Source organism: Microtus pennsylvanicus, chromosome 1 (genome assembly GCF_037038515.1).
Source record: "Microtus pennsylvanicus isolate mMicPen1 chromosome 1, mMicPen1.hap1, whole genome shotgun sequence".
NCBI classification, from domain to species: Eukaryota; Metazoa; Chordata; class Mammalia; order Rodentia; family Cricetidae; genus Microtus; species Microtus pennsylvanicus.
In genome coordinates, this window is record NC_134579.1 from 117,034,705 (window position 1) to 117,050,265 (window position 15,561).

General features: G+C 39.8%; 2 protein-coding genes across 4 annotated transcripts in view; one reads left to right on the top strand and one right to left on the bottom strand.

Moving 5' to 3' along the window:
• Positions 1-15,561, top strand: part of Pgam5 (PGAM family member 5, mitochondrial serine/threonine protein phosphatase) — a 33,798-nt gene that overhangs the window by 15,243 nt on the left and 2,994 nt on the right. The window lies entirely within an intron of this gene.
• The window catches only part of Ankle2 (ankyrin repeat and LEM domain containing 2), a 28,550-nt gene that overhangs the window by 2,948 nt on the left and 10,041 nt on the right, over positions 1-15,561 (bottom strand). For both annotated transcript variants that reach the window (XM_075981184.1, XM_075981176.1), the window contains exons 6-12: positions 13,576-13,698; positions 11,499-11,565; positions 7,582-7,754; positions 5,752-5,858; positions 5,084-5,274; positions 951-1,563; positions 132-263 (exon numbers count right to left, since the gene is read on the bottom strand). In XM_075981184.1, coding sequence (XP_075837299.1) covers positions 132-263; positions 951-1,563; positions 5,084-5,274; positions 5,752-5,858; positions 7,582-7,754; positions 11,499-11,565; positions 13,576-13,698 — 1,406 coding nt within the window. The remainder of the gene's footprint in view (positions 1-131; positions 264-950; positions 1,564-5,083; positions 5,275-5,751; positions 5,859-7,581; positions 7,755-11,498; positions 11,566-13,575; positions 13,699-15,561) is intronic.

Here is a 15,561-nt window from a genome sequence, read left to right on the forward strand (position 1 = left end):
GACTTTTGTGACATCTATGTGAACATACAGGCCAGGCTTGCACTGGGGAGCCACACAGCTTAGCTTTGTCACTATGAAAAAGCCACCCATACATGATAACCCTGACAGTCTGTACTATGTTGTGATAGTACCTTTGTCTATCTGAGGGTGAATAGCACAGGACAGTGCTTTTCCATCTGTGGACAGCTGGGTACAGACTCGGGTCAATATAGGCACGCTCAAGAGCTGCTAAAACATCCCGATCTAGTTTTGATGGCTCTTCTCTAGAATGCAGAACAGAAGAGATGTTGAAAAAAACAACAACAACAAAAACAAAGACAGGAGAAACACTGCATAAAAAAGCCTGAAGATTTTTAAGGTATCATTCTATATTTAACTTAGGAACCAATCTGGAGGGGCTAGAGAGATGGCTCTGCAGCTAAGGGTGCTTGTTGGTCTTATAGAGGACTGGAGTTTAGCTCACAGCACCCAGGCTGGAAGGCTTACAACTGCCTGTAACTTTCGGTTCCAGGGAATCTAACACCCTCTTCTGGCCTACACAGGCACCAGCAATCATGCACAAAATAAAATGGGAAAAAAAAAAGAACCAATCTAGGCTGAGCACATTAGTCACCAAACCTGACTGTGTTCCAGAAAGCCTGTGCAGGGCCAGGGCTGGTCAAGGTAAGAGCCATAGTGGAGGCTCAAGACCAGATAGGTCTTGCATTGTAGTATCATGTACCTTCATTATTAACATGGTTTTGAGTCTTAAATTAAACACAGGACAGAGTCAAATCATTCTGTTGGCACACCCTTATTGACACTGGATCAGCATAGTCCATATACAACTGAACTATGAGAGCAGCCAAGATCCAGCAGCTCAAATATATATATATATGAATGAGACTGGCCCTGGAGGAATATTCAGAAACTACATACTTATTACAGTGCTACAAGCATCTTTAACTTACCCAGAAAGGAAGAGCCTCCAGGTGGAATCTCCCATAGCAGATGAGAACACAGGTTCCAGACCATCCTGAACCCTAACCTGGGAGCTGTTGGGACCCAAAGACATTTCAGCCATTGCCTCTGACACTTCACTGTTGGTCCTGATTTGGTTATTTTCAAGTCTCACTATTGCAGGAGGGGGTACCAGTGAGTCACTCTCTGCGGCATCCTTTCTTGAAGTCAGAATCTTATTTTTATTTGGTGTATCAAGAAGGCTATCTCCTAGACTCTGCAAATTCAGTTTATCAAACTCTAGAGTCAAAGCAGAAACAGGTAGTAAAAGGGATTCTTCCCCACTGGTGGCCTCTAGTCCCTTTCTATCTGCAGTCCTGTGATTCAGAGGATGACAAAGCCCATTTCTGCTGTTAAGGAGGCAAGATCCAACTGAGGATTCTCCAGGGTCCACCTGTCCCAAGGGAAGGGAACCACATTCAGAGTTTTGGAATTTATTGGTTGTGGGCTGACTCTGACTTTGAGCTGTATCTTGATGATTTTTAATTTCATCCAAGCTAGTATCATCCTCTCCATCCAGAAATGCTCCCACAGAGATGGAATTGCTGTACTTCTTTCCACTGCCTGTGAGGGCAACAAAGCAGCATATCAGTGTGCAGGATAGAACTGGAAGGAGCCTTCATTCAATGTAAACCCTTCAGCTCAGGCAAGAAATGACTAATTCAAAACCTTCTTAGGTTTTAAAACAAGGGCCCCTGGCCAGTTTCCCACAAGTTGACTTGATAAGGCTCTGAAATATTATGTAGAACAAACCCATGAAAAATGGCTTCATGTCTATTCTGCAAATGAAATATATCAACAACTTGAGACACTGTAGTTGCTGTAACTATGGTACATGCATGGGATTCTTTGGACATTAACTGCTTATAGTCTCATGGAACATGAAGCTACATCCTGGCACTGACTCCCAGCCTGGTACAGCTTCTTCCACAGCCCACTTGCATAGCCTTCACCCCAGAACTATATTCTCTATATTCAAGGAATTCATTTCTTATTATCATGTGTGTATATGTACATAATATGTGTGCTGTTGGTTATATGTGTGTCAATGCAGGGCACGAGACTAGAAGTCAAAACCATTTTATGGAGTTCTCTCCTTCCACCTTTATGTGGGTTTTAGATATTTAGCCTGGGTCACCAGGCTTCTATGGCAAGTACCTCTGTCTGCTAAGTCATCTAGGCACTAACTTGTTTCTTTTTACATGGTTTATATAATGGTCTCCCTCCTTCCCCACAATGTTCCAGGAAATTTAATTTTCAAAGCAAATGCTTTACAATCTAATAGTTCAATTTTAATTTAGAAAGCTTTAAAATACATTTGTTTAACTTCTATTTTGGGGACCGAAAAGTCTAGTTATTAAAGTTTCTATTTGACTTTAAAAATTTACTTTTTTGGTTTGTTTTCTTTTTAAGGCATGGTCTCCCAACTTTATTCCTGGATTGCCTCTTCTTGTATGGCTTAGGCTGGCCTCCAACTCACTGTACTCTTCCTGCCTCCTGCCTTCAAAATTCTAGGAGTATAGACATAAGCTACCACACACAGTAAAATTTATTTGAGACAGGGTCTCATGCAGCCTGACAGCCTGGCCTCAAACTTACTGTGTAGCTGAGGTTTGCCTTGATCATCTCCTCCTTTCAAATGCTAATACACTCTGCTAAAATTCACTGTCTTTACTTTGATTCATTTTAATACTTAAGTTTTATTTCTGATAAATAATGAAAGTGTCGCTGAGGTAAGAGTAAAGTGGTACTGTACTGACAACAACACTAAGCCACTTCTTCTCCAGGGAGGGCAGTGCTCTACATGGGAACAGCAGAAGCCCAAGGGAGAGGGAGGAGGAACTCACCTGGAGGACTTGTGAAGGCTCTTCTCCCAGTTCCCTTCCAGTGCACTATCAAATTTACTAGTTTTTTGTTTTCATTTAATTATATTTATATATATGCTAGTTGTAAAATATCTGGAAAGCTTTCAAGTGAGGTGCAACAATGTTGCTATAGTCATCTTAATATTTTAAAAATTATGTGATTATGTGAATATACTCAAAATCAATGATATAGTTTTCTTCCCCATTAACTGCACACATTGTTTATATAATTGTTCATATCATTCATTACTCTTTAAAACATGCTTTTTTTTTTTTTTTTTTTCCCGAGACAGGGTTTCTCTCGATTAACAGCTGTAGCTGTCCCGGAACTAGCTAGCTTTTGCAGACCAGGCTGGCCTCAAATTCACAGAGATCTGCCTACTTCTGCCTTCCAAGTGCTGGGATTAAAGGTGTGATCCACCACCGCCCAGATAAAACATACTTTAAAAGCATGATTTTTCTGCCTTAGGATAGAACTAAACTATTTCCTCAGCCAATCCACAACTGTAGGATGAAGTAAGCTATGTTGAGGTTTCCAATATTATATATAAAGTGCTTGAATACTTGAATAGACACACTGGACTAAGCGAAATGCCAGTCCAGAGTCTGGATAACACTTTACACATTAGGATCTTATAATCATGCCTTAGTGTACTTTAAGGCATTTTTCTTTCTTTTTGTTTTTTAAGACAGGGTTTCTCTGTGCACACTGGCTGCCCTGGAACTCACTCTGCAGAGATTTAACTGCCTCTGCCTCCTGAGTCCTGGGATAAAGGTGTGTACCACCACCACCCAGTTTGCTATGTGCCTTCTTCATTAGTTGTACTTTTTAAAAATTAATTAAAAAATCCCTATCTTTTCTCATTTTACATACCAATCCCTTTTCCTTACAGTATTAAAAACTTTAGTATCTACCCCCACCTCCCTCCTTGTGCTGGAGACTGAATACATGGCTTTGCTCATGGTAAGCAAAACAGACTAATTTCCCCTTTTTAAATGGTGTTGGCAAATTTTGACCTTTTTTTTGTATTCAGTTTTAACCTTTTCCAAGCATTCCATTAACTTGCTTTGTACTATAGGCACTCTATATATCTCACTTGTGTCTTAATAAATAAAGCTTGCCTGAAGAACAGAGAGTAAAACAGTCAGACTGGTCAGCCATACACACCAGGCAATGATGACACACACTTTTAACCCCAGCAGCCACACTAGTTAGCTATAGAGGCTGGGCGGTAGTGGTGCATGCCTTTAATCCAAGCACTAGAGAGAAATATAAAACGGGAAGAGACAGGTCTCAGTTTCAGTCAGAGGATTCCTGCAGGTGGAGGTAAGAGCCAGTGGCTCGCTGCTTTACTTTTTGGATCTTCAGGTTGAACCTCAATAAATATCTCTGTGTTTTTATTTTTTTATTTTTTTTTTTTAAATATTTATTTATTTATTATGTCTGCGTGTATGCCTGCAAGCCAGAAGAGGGCACCAGATCTCATTACAGATGGTTGTGAGCCACCATGTGGTTGCTGGGAATTGAACTCAGGACCTTTGGAAGAGCAGGCAATGCTCTTAACCACTGAGCCATCTCTCCAGCCCCTCTCTGTGTTTTTATTATTTGTGCTACAACTGGTACCCAATGTGGGCTTGAACCCACGATCATGAGATTAAGAGTCTCATGTTCTACTGATTCCAGTGGCTGACAAAATACAGTGCCCAGAATTCTGGAGCCTATCTTTCTTGTCTTTTCTTTTTTTTTTTTTTTTTTTTGACATTACACATTATATTCAAATATAAAGTATATCTAGGTCAGGAAACAAAGCCAAAAGCACCAGACTCCTTGACAGGATGTCATGTTTTCCACTTAGACCTTTACACTCACTTTGCTTGCTGTGATTCTGTATTTTTATGTACTTTATATTCATATACATATGGGTGGCTCAGACACACAGAGCTTTCTGTGATGCCTTTTTGCTTGTTTGGTTTTGGTTTTTAAAGACAGGGTTTCTCCATGTAACAGCCCTGGCTGTCCTGAAATTCACTTTGTAGACCAGGCTGTCCTCGAACTCAGAGATCTGCTGCCTCTGCCTTCTGAGTGCTAGGATTAAAGGTGTGCGCCACCACTGCCAGGCTGAAAAGAACTGTTGTTTTTTTTTTTTTTTTAATGTTTTACCGTAAGAGCCGGTTAAAAAAGGAAAACCCACAGACACCTCAAACCTGCACTTGCTTACCAAAAACTGAGGCTCTGTCCTGAAGGCAGCTTTTATTTTCTCCTATTTCTCGTTGAGCCTTTTTGCTTATTTCCTGCCGGGTAAGGTATTCTTCTAGTCTTTGCAAGCCTTCCTGGGAAGACAGATCAACAAAACATCCCAAAAATTCCCAGTATTCAACCCAGGGATACCCCAGCTCATGAGCTAGCTCCCTGTAAGAAATAAAACACAATTAACCAGTTGAGAAAACAGAAAAACAAAAACAAAGTCCACAGAAAATAGCACTTAATCTTTGAAGTGCCAAAACACTAATTTTAGGAATCTTACTTTTCCCTAAACTTGGGACATTTCCTAGTGCTCCCCTATTGGTAAGATCCTGCAGTGTCCTTTGAAGAGTTACTCTCTCTATATATATCAAGTGACTCTTGCTCGTGGAAGCCCAGTGTACACTCACACCAACCTCACAGCAAAAAAAGTCACACATAAATCCTAATACATATCCTTGTTTTGGCAGAGTCTGTTGCAGGGTCAAACTGGCACATTGTATGAATAAAGGCTCTATCAGCTCCCAGTAAATCCTCTTGGGAACTATTACATTTTAGTATTCACAGTTAATATTTTTCTATCATCATCTATCTACACCACATAGCACACTTTGCTCAGCTTGTCTGACATGGTTCTGTGAATACCTTCCCACTCTCTCAATGCCTCGTTCTGGGTCAGACTTTCTGATGTTGTGGAAGACGCCTGCTTTCTTTCGAGGTGGAGTTTTCCAGAGCTTTCGAAAATCTTCTGCCTAGAAAAAAAAAAAGTGGCAAGACAGGCTTTGCTTCCTTCCTGTAGCTTACCCGAGACTCTGAACCAACACCACAGACTCAATGGCTTTCTACCACTTTACAGATTCTGCAGTCATTTCTGCCGTATAGTCAGGAGTGAGCATGACCTCATGGGACCAGGGGAAGGTGGGATTGGCTGTGTGACTTCTCCTAGGTAGCTGTTTGTTTACAACTCCCCAGGAAAAGTGATGCAAGGGAGAGGTGCCTTCTGTACTGTCCCATGCTGAGGGTCAGATCTGGCCTAAGATGGCATTAAGTGTGAGGCCTCATCCTAAAAACAACAGGTATTCTCTACTGTGGTAGCCCACGTGTGACTTGGTTTCCTTTTGGAGTCAATTCTGACTTATAAGCCATTGAGTTCCAGCTTGCCTGCTCTGCCTGCAAATTTGAGGGCTGTAAGAAAGTTCTGATTAACTCCATAAGAGCATTTTTGCCCAGATGAAAGAACACATTATTATTAAGATTTGGACTGGTGTATTGCACATCTAGTTAGAGTTACTACGTACTTGCTGCTATCTGAATTTTTGCGACAGATAACGCACCTGCTTGTGCTTCCTCCCAAGGACAGTGCAGAGAGGCGGTTAGCTGACTATACTGCTCTTTGTTCTGCCTTTAATCTGTATAAAAGTGAATTCTGAAATAAACTTGGGCTGGTTGGTATTCACCTTCAGTCCTCCTGTCTATCCAGTGTTTCTTTGTTTCTCTCAATCTGCCATTTCCTTATTCTTGTGCCCCTTCCCAGGTACCCCCTGATGATTCCTGCTGGACTGGGCTCCAACAGTCTACCTGCCAACTCATTGATACATATTCCATTTTCCCCTACATATAAAAGAGAAGCTGATATCAATTTCTCATGAGTAAGCCTTACTGGAATTTTATGTTTAATGTAACTCATTTATGAGATTGACATATCACCTACTAAGCTAACAAGGCATAGAATGAAGCTATAATACCAACTATCTAACATCATTTTAAAAAGGTTTCCATTCTTGAAAATTATTTAGAATGTTTTGTGACAAGGTCTCACTATATATGTATAACACAGGCTGGTTTTCAAATTGTGATACTCCTGCCTCAGCCTCCCATGAAGCTGGGATTAGCCTGTACCACCATGACCAGTTTATTTAGATTTTTAAATAATAGTTTATGCATGTCAGTGAGATATTTTCTGGAGAAAGTCATCAATTGAAAATCTGGCATAGAAGCATGTATAATCTGTGACCCAGAAACTCCATCATTATAAACTTCCTGACCATCTCATGCCAGGAACTTAACTGGCTATGGCCTCAAAGAAAGACAGGTATATGACAGAAACTCAGGAACATGGAGGGAGAGAGGGTTAGGAGTTCCTCACTTAGAAGTGTAGGAAGCTCAGCTTGGAATTTGAATTTGCAACTGTGAAGTCACAATAGACTGGTAAGGGACAAATGGGGCTTGCTCAGGAAAACACTATTATGCTGGTAGGTCTGGGCTTCCAATATACCTTCCCTGGCTACATCAACAACAACAAAAAACACTCTTAAATTCTCATTACCACTTTATCAGAGGTTGTCTCAGATAAGGATGACCTTAGATTTTCATGAGTTGGCTCCAAGACCAAAACAAAACAACAGGCTGGAGCACCAAACCCTAAAATGTAGACAGACAGAACAGCTCCTGAAACTTCCTTCCCTGATCACTCACCTTGGATGGACTCAGAGGCCCCACGAAAGCTCTCAGTGTCATCACAGGATCTCTGGGGCTACTTCTATAGTGCTCAGCATTAGCAGTTTCAGCTTTCTGGTCTGAGGACCACAGCTCACCAATGACAGGAGAAGAAGTGTCTTCTGCTCTCAGAAGTGGCACATAGTAGTGACCTGAGAAGGAAATGTCAACCACAAACTTCTACTTACCTGGTTTTGATATGACTGAGGGTTTGGGGGAACAGCAAGGAAAACAATTCACAGAAGGGACCAGGTAATAATATAGGTTTGAGTGCCAAGACCAGTTTTTGCCAGCAACTACTTAGCCTCCCTCCATTCTCTACTAAAACAGGTTTTTACTTTTTGTTTTTTCCCTTGAGCCTTGTTTGCACAATGGAGATGATGATACACCTTGCAAAGCTTTGAGATTACTGGTGAAGATGCATACTTTTGGTATTCAAGTTCTTATATCTGCATGAGTATATCTGTAAAAAGAACTATGAGCAAACAAATAGGTGAATAATATTTATACCTATCCCATATCGTCTCTAGTCAATTTTCAATTTCCTGTTTTGTTCAAAGGTTTACCAATGCTATTTTGTCAAAACTTCAAATCTAGAAGGCATCATGTAATTTTTAAAAAATTATCCAATCTATTACTATTCTAGACAACCCTACTTTGTGGTAAAACTTTGGGAGTCAAACTACCTTTTCTTTCTCCTACCGATATCATGTCTCTTACCACAAAAAAACCTTTTCTTTATATTCATCTGTAATATAAAATATACCATTGAATTCCTGTCATGATACACACTGAATACAAATGAAACAACAACAACAAAGTAAGGAAAAACAGGGCAAGCAACACCTAAGGAAGGGACAAGCAACAGACACATCTAAGGAAGCTAAGAGTCTGGAGTCAGAGTCAGATTGGGACAAAGAGGAGCTTAGTACACAGAGGTCATACTTCTTTCTTCCCTGACTCGGTTTCTTGTTGTGTGAAAGAGGTGAGAGGTGTGCTGGAATATTGACCTGTCATGCTGCTCACAATAACCTGGGAATTTTTATTTTAAGTGCTTTTAATAGCTTTTATATCTTTATTTTTGTACTTAAAAGAATGTTAACATAGAGCATACTAAAAAACACAGCATTAAAATACATCTTTAACAATTCTCACTTGCCTAGCATACAAGAGCCCTCAGGTTTAATCCCAAACATTACCTAAAACTGGGTGTGATGGTTTATGCCCTACAATCCCAGTCTTGGGAGGCCAAGGGAAAATGATCAGAAATCAAGGTCATCCTGAGTTTTGTGAATTTGAGACCAGGTTGGGGTACATGAAATTCTATCTCAAAAACCAAAGTGGGTGGTGGAGACAGAGTTGAGCAGTTAAGAATTTACTGCTTTGGTTCCCAGTATCTAGATGAAGACTCACAGCTGTCTTAACTCCAGCTGCACTGAATCTAACACCCTTCCTACTCTCTGTGGGCACCAAGCAACTGGTACATATGCACACAAAACATTCATGCAAAAGTAAAATAAAAAGTTTTCTTAAAAACAGGGAAATGGCTGGGCATGGTGACACAGGTCTTTAATCTCAGCACTCTGCAGGCTGATCTCTGTGAGTTTGAGGTCAGCCTGGTCTATATAATGAGTTCCAGGACAGCCAGGATTATATAGTGTGACCCTGTCTCAAAACAAACAAAATCAATGTATTTAACATTTCAATATTTTAACTTGTGACTGAAACCACATACTTATAAGATTATTTTAAATGACAGATTTCTATCCCCTCCCCATTTTGTGAATTTTGAAATAATGGTTGTCTTTTGGAAAGTACACACCAAAATTCATGTAAAAACTACTCACTCATAAAATATTATTTTTTTTTCAATATTCAAATCCTTAAATATCTTGTGCCCCCCCCCCGGTGTGTGCATTGTGTGTGCACATGCTGAGGATGGAACCTAGGACTTTGTATACTAAAATGTTCCTAGAATATACCCTATCACTGAAGGATATTAAAGCTTGCCTGTAGAGGCCTGTAGGTAGACCAAAGGTAGCTTGAGGCCCAGAGTTCAGTCCCCAGCACTTTGGAGAAAAACACAACACTACATCAACAAAACTGGATTCATGCCTTTGGTGGTCTTGTGTCTGCCTTTTTATCCTATTCATTTCCTTAAGATGTTGTATATTCTTCCCCTCTATTGATCCAAGCGCTGGTGTCTTCTTTGTAGTTAGTCTTGCAGCATGCTCCTTGATCATTAAGTCTAGAATGTGAAAGCCACCACAGGACAACCACTGAAGCTCTTGTCTGGGCTTTAAGGACCCTCAGCAGAAAACAAGGAAGGTGTGCAAAGTGTCACAAGACTGAGTAACAAAAAGAAACAGAAATGCAGAAATACCATGCTTACCTCAGAAAAAAAGCTAGGCAACCAGATCTTAGCACTGATCAAGATATTATATGATCACGAACAAGAAAAGTCCTGCTACAAAGTGTAACTAATTACATTTTAAGGTATTTCTGGAAGTTTGTGTTCTGTAACACAACTGTAGCCTCCAACAAATGCCAGATAGCCCAAGAGACATCTCTGCCACCTCCACCACAAAGGAAGAGATTAGAGTACAATTAAAAGTTCAGATAATCTTAGATTGGGAGTTAGTACCTGTTTCTACAAAATGTCACAGACACACAGGCTACACAGACTCTGACCTGAGAAAATACCCAGAGACATTGTGCCAAGCCATAACCATGGTTATATATACCTAAGAAGGAAAAAAAGGGTAAAAACAGAGGCTAGAGAGCTACATTTTTACTCAGTGATCAGAAACAATAAACTGGGTAAAAAGACAGAAGGAAAGGTACACCATCTTCTGAAAAACACAGTAGGACAGTCCCTCCTGAAACTAACATTTCCCTATAGTGGAAACACACAGACAAGAAGCACAGAGGCCACAATAGGAGCTCCTGACCAAAAGAAAGGAATGAAGTGTAGTGGGCTCCCAGAATTAGTACAACTGGTGGAAGTACCATTCAGGTCATAAAACTCGGCACCTAGCACCACCTGCCAAAATAAAAACAAAGACTAATTTATCCAAGTTTATAGTTCTGGGAAGGTCTCTAAATATACCAACCTTGTCTTTTGGTTTCTGTAGTTCCGCATCTGGCTAACTGTACTTGCTAACTGAAGAATGACAACCAAGGATATGTTTTTTTTAATGTGTGCATGCTTAAATTAAGCTCACCCTGAGAAAGGTTCGGGGCTATACTAGGATCCTGAACAATCAGTGACGTTGCTGTCTAGCTAATAAAGACTTTCTGTTGGCTTAAACCTGTGTCTGAGTAGTTTTCTCCGGTAGATACCCTACAACTATTAGGAGAGAGGGATGAAAGTGGAAGAGGGGAGAGGGAGAGAGGAAACAGATAGAGAGGAAGAGATACAGAATAAACATGAATGAATATTGTACCTCCACAATCCAGCAGGATAATGGCCTGAAGGGTCCCAGTTTTGATGAGCTAAGCTGGACAGCCTCAGCAGGGCAGAGTGAGGCAGACCCAAATACACCTCAGAAACCAACTAACCAAACGAGGGGTTCTGGGCTTTAGCCCTCTTTAGTGAGAAGCGATCAGAGAAACCTGCCCCAAGGACGGGGTGAGTCCTTAAACAGCAATCAAGTAAAAAAAGAGCCTAAATTTACAACAAGAACATGCAGTATGAAATCAGGCAAGGAGGTACAGTATTCAGGGGGAAAACAAAGGATAATTTCAAAAGGCTCTGAGTTCACAGCATTTTTTCAGAACTTAGGAAAGCAGACAAACCTGTGCTGCCCCACGTTCACTCACACGTTCACTCACACTCTCATCCAGGGGTCTCTTGCAAAGGGCTTTCCATGCCAGGTACTGAGTTCACAACTCACCCATTAAATATTCTCTAATCCTTTCTTTCAGTTCTACAGATTTGTTTTTGCTTCTTTCACAAATTACCTATTTAAACAAAACAGACAAAATGAACATTCTAAATAGTACTATATTTCCTATCAAATAAAATCTTTTAAAAGTTTAAAGCCAGTAAAATAGGATAATATCTTTAAACTTTTTATTATTTACTATGTGTATTTGTTGGGTATATGTATGAGGTAAGTGCAGATGCCCCAGAGGTCACAAAGGGTGTTGGTTCCCCTAGAGTTAGAGTTGCAGGTAGCTATGAATCATTCAACCTGGGGGCTGGAAATAGGTGTTCTTAACCACTGAGCTATCTCTCCAGCCCTAGAATTATCTTAATGCTAAAAATTTCACAAAACTCATACACAAAAAACTTGTGCTAGAGGGCTTGAGGGCTCAGTGGTTACTGAAGGCTCCTTCAGAGAACTTGGCTCAATTTCCAGCACCAATGTGGCAGTTTACAACTGTCTATAACTCTAGTCTCAGGGGATCTGACACCCTCTCTTGGCCTCCACAGGCACAAGGCATGCATGTGGTAAAGATATATATGCTGGCAAAACACCCACACACATAAAAATAAATAAACTACAACAAAAAGAAAGAAAGAAAGAAAGAAAGAAAGAAAGAAAGAAAGAAAGAAAGAAAGAAAGAAAGAAAAAAAAAAGGAAGTGGGGGGCGTGGTGGCACGTGCCTTCAATCCCGGAACTTGGGAGGCCTAGGTAGGCAGATCTCAGTTCAAGGCCAACCTGGTCTACAAATACAGAGTGAGTTCCAGGACTGGCCCCATAGCTACTGAGAAAAAAAAGAAAAAAGAAAAAGAAACCCTGCATTCAAAAGCACAGCCTATTCTATTTGATCACTGTAAAAGCCCATTGGAGCCAGGCAAGAAAACAGACTCCAGCAATATGGTAAACTTCATTTATTTTTTTTCTTCACACAACTTTACATTTTCTGCAAGGAAAATAAAACTTAAAAGTATAATACCAAATATAAACACATAGACAAGCTGACAATTTCTGAGTTCTACAGTATGAAAGAATCAACTTTCTGAACCTCTTGGTAATTACAACAATAATGTTAGAAAGAACTGAAAAGCAATTACTTTCAAATAAAAACAAAATAACAACAACAGAAACCCCATGAACTACCACCTTATGAAAGAACTAAAATTGTGGGCTCAGTTATAAAGGCTTGCCTAGTGTATTTGAGAACCTAAGTGCTGTTTCAATATTGCATATACACACACACACACACACACAATAGTCGTAAGTTTTAGGCTGGTTATCAGAAATCATTTTATAAAAACAGATAAAACTATATTTTTTATATATTTTATTTATTAAATTTTATTTATTATTTTCATTCTCCCTTCTATTCCTTAATACCAGGGCCTTATGGATGTCAGGAAAGTTTTCTACCAACTGGGTTATGTGAGTGTTACTAAATGTAATAATAGCTAAGGGGCCTGAGTCTACAGAAGATACTCCTACTACAAGTATCATGTAGGTTTTAATTCTGAAAGTAGTAGATCTAGGTCAGTCAGCAGCATATGCCTGATTCTTAAATTAGCATTTCAGTTCTTATCAGAGTCAGGTCTGTCTTTATATCACAGACACAGGATGCAATGTAGCGCATTTTGTTCTATTTGCTAAGGAATGCAAAAAGGCTTCCTTCATTAGGCATGAATGCAACAGTACGTATGTGGGCTGTACAATGAGTTCAACAGTATGTATGTGGCTGTACAATGAGTTCAACAGTATGTATGTGGCTGTACAATGAGTTCCTCTCAGCTGCTATCAGCTGCTCTCAGCATTATAATCACCATCACTGCTACCACGATAGCCACCATTATTACCATGGTCACTACTACCATCACCTTCCTGACTGTACAGATACACATTCACACTCTTTCACAGAGCACATCAGGCTCAGCAGCAGGCAGGCAAACACAACTTAGTTACTTATGACTTCACTAGCTACTGTCACAGAATACAAATTTATATATTTTAATTTATAATACAAGACAGTAATTGCAATTTAAAAGTTACTTACGTCTTCGGGTGTTTTACCGTATTTATTCTTTGGATTTTTCACAATCAAAGGGTGTGAAGAAAGCACATTGACTACATCCACATTCCCAAATTTACAAGCAAAATGCAATGGTGTATCAAAGCCCTAGGAAAAGAAGAAGCACAACTGCTTATTCAAATTATTAACATGGTTGCTCCACAGTGAAAATAGGTATTTATTTTAAAAGGTGGTTCTCACCCTTCATAATGCTGCACCCTTTAATGCAATTCTTCATGTTGTGGTGACCCCAACCCTAACATTATTTTTGTTGCTACTACTGCCTAACTACACTTTGCTACTGTTATGAATCATAATGTAAATATTTGTGTTTTCCAAAAGTTTTAGGTAACTCTTGTGAAAGGGTTGTCTGATCCTCAAAGAGGCTAACACCTACTAGTTGAGAACCACTGATTTAAAACAAAATCACTAGGCTGGCCATCAAGCCTGACAACCTGACTTCATTCCCTAGGTGGAGAAAGAGAACTGCATCCTGTGACATCCACATGCCAAAACCCTTCCCCTACCACTAAATAAAAAAAAAAATAAACACATAATAAAAAATGTATTTTGAGCCAGGGTCTCATCATGTAGCCCTAGTAACCCTAGAACTCCCTATTTAGTCCACACTGGCCCTCAAACTCAGATCCTGGCTACCTCTGCCACCTGTGTGCTGGAATTAAAGGTATGAGCAACTGCTGAGCAATGGTGTCACACGCCTTTAACCCTAGCACTTGGGAGGCAGAGGCAGGCATATCTGTGAGGCCAGCCTGGTCTACAGAGCAAGTTTTAGAACAGACTCCAAGGCTACATACAGAAACCCTGTCTCAAACAAACAAACAAACAAACAAACAAACAAACAAACAAACAGGTATAAGCAACCATAGCTGGCAATAAAAAAGAATTTTAACTAAAAAATTTAAACGCCTCAGACCTATATGACAACACTTGACAAGTGAAGGCAAAAGGATCAGTCATTTAAAGTCACTCTTTGCTACATAGTAAGTTTGCAGCCAGCCTAGATACATAAGACCCTGTCAAAAACAAAAAAACTAAAACCCAAACCAAAAAACAAAAAAAACCAAAAAACAAAAAAACCACAAAACTGTAACTTTCAAATAAAAACAAAATAAGAACAACAAAAACTCCCATAAATTACCAGCCTGTGAAAGAAACTAAAATTGTGGGCTCAGTTGTAGAGAGCTTGCTCAGCATATTTGAGACCTTAGGTTTTGCACCAGCATTGTGTGTACACAATGTGTACATATGCACACACAATAGTCATAACTGTAGTTTTCTGTAAAATTTTACTCCTTCCTTTCTTCTCATTTTGTAGACCAGGTTGGCCTCAAACTTACAATTAATTCTCCTGCCTCATCCTCTCTAGTGCTTTCTTTTATTCTTTCCCAGTTTCCTAAACTCCCAGATTTCTGAGTTCTTGGTTCTAACTTCTCATTGCATTCTCCTTCATATAAATAAATTCTGGTGTCTCAAACCCTTACTGAAAACCTACGCAACTAAAAGCCATGCCTTTGAAGTTTTCAAAAAAAATCTTTAATTTTAAAATTTTGTTTACTTATTTAGTGCATACACTGTGTGGGCAGGTGCTTAATGGAGCATAGTGGGCAACTTGTAGGGTTTCTTTTACCATAGAGGTCTCAGGGATGAAACTAAGGTTGTAGGTCTGTAGGCACAAGCTTCTTTCTCTGTTGAGCCATCTCAATAATTTGTTTTTTTTAAGTGGTACCAGGGATCAAACAAAGCCTTACACATGCTAGTTAAGCACTCATAACAAACCTTTTAGTACTTCCTATGCTTTTTGGCATTCTTTCTAGTCAAAGCCTAGTTGACACCTTTCTTGAAGGAACCCAGGCGTCTCCTAGAGTACTCCATCCGCCTACATTCTGACTATAAGTCTGGCTGAGAACAGCCAGATTTTTTACTCTCTACCTATGAAATCTCTTCATGAGT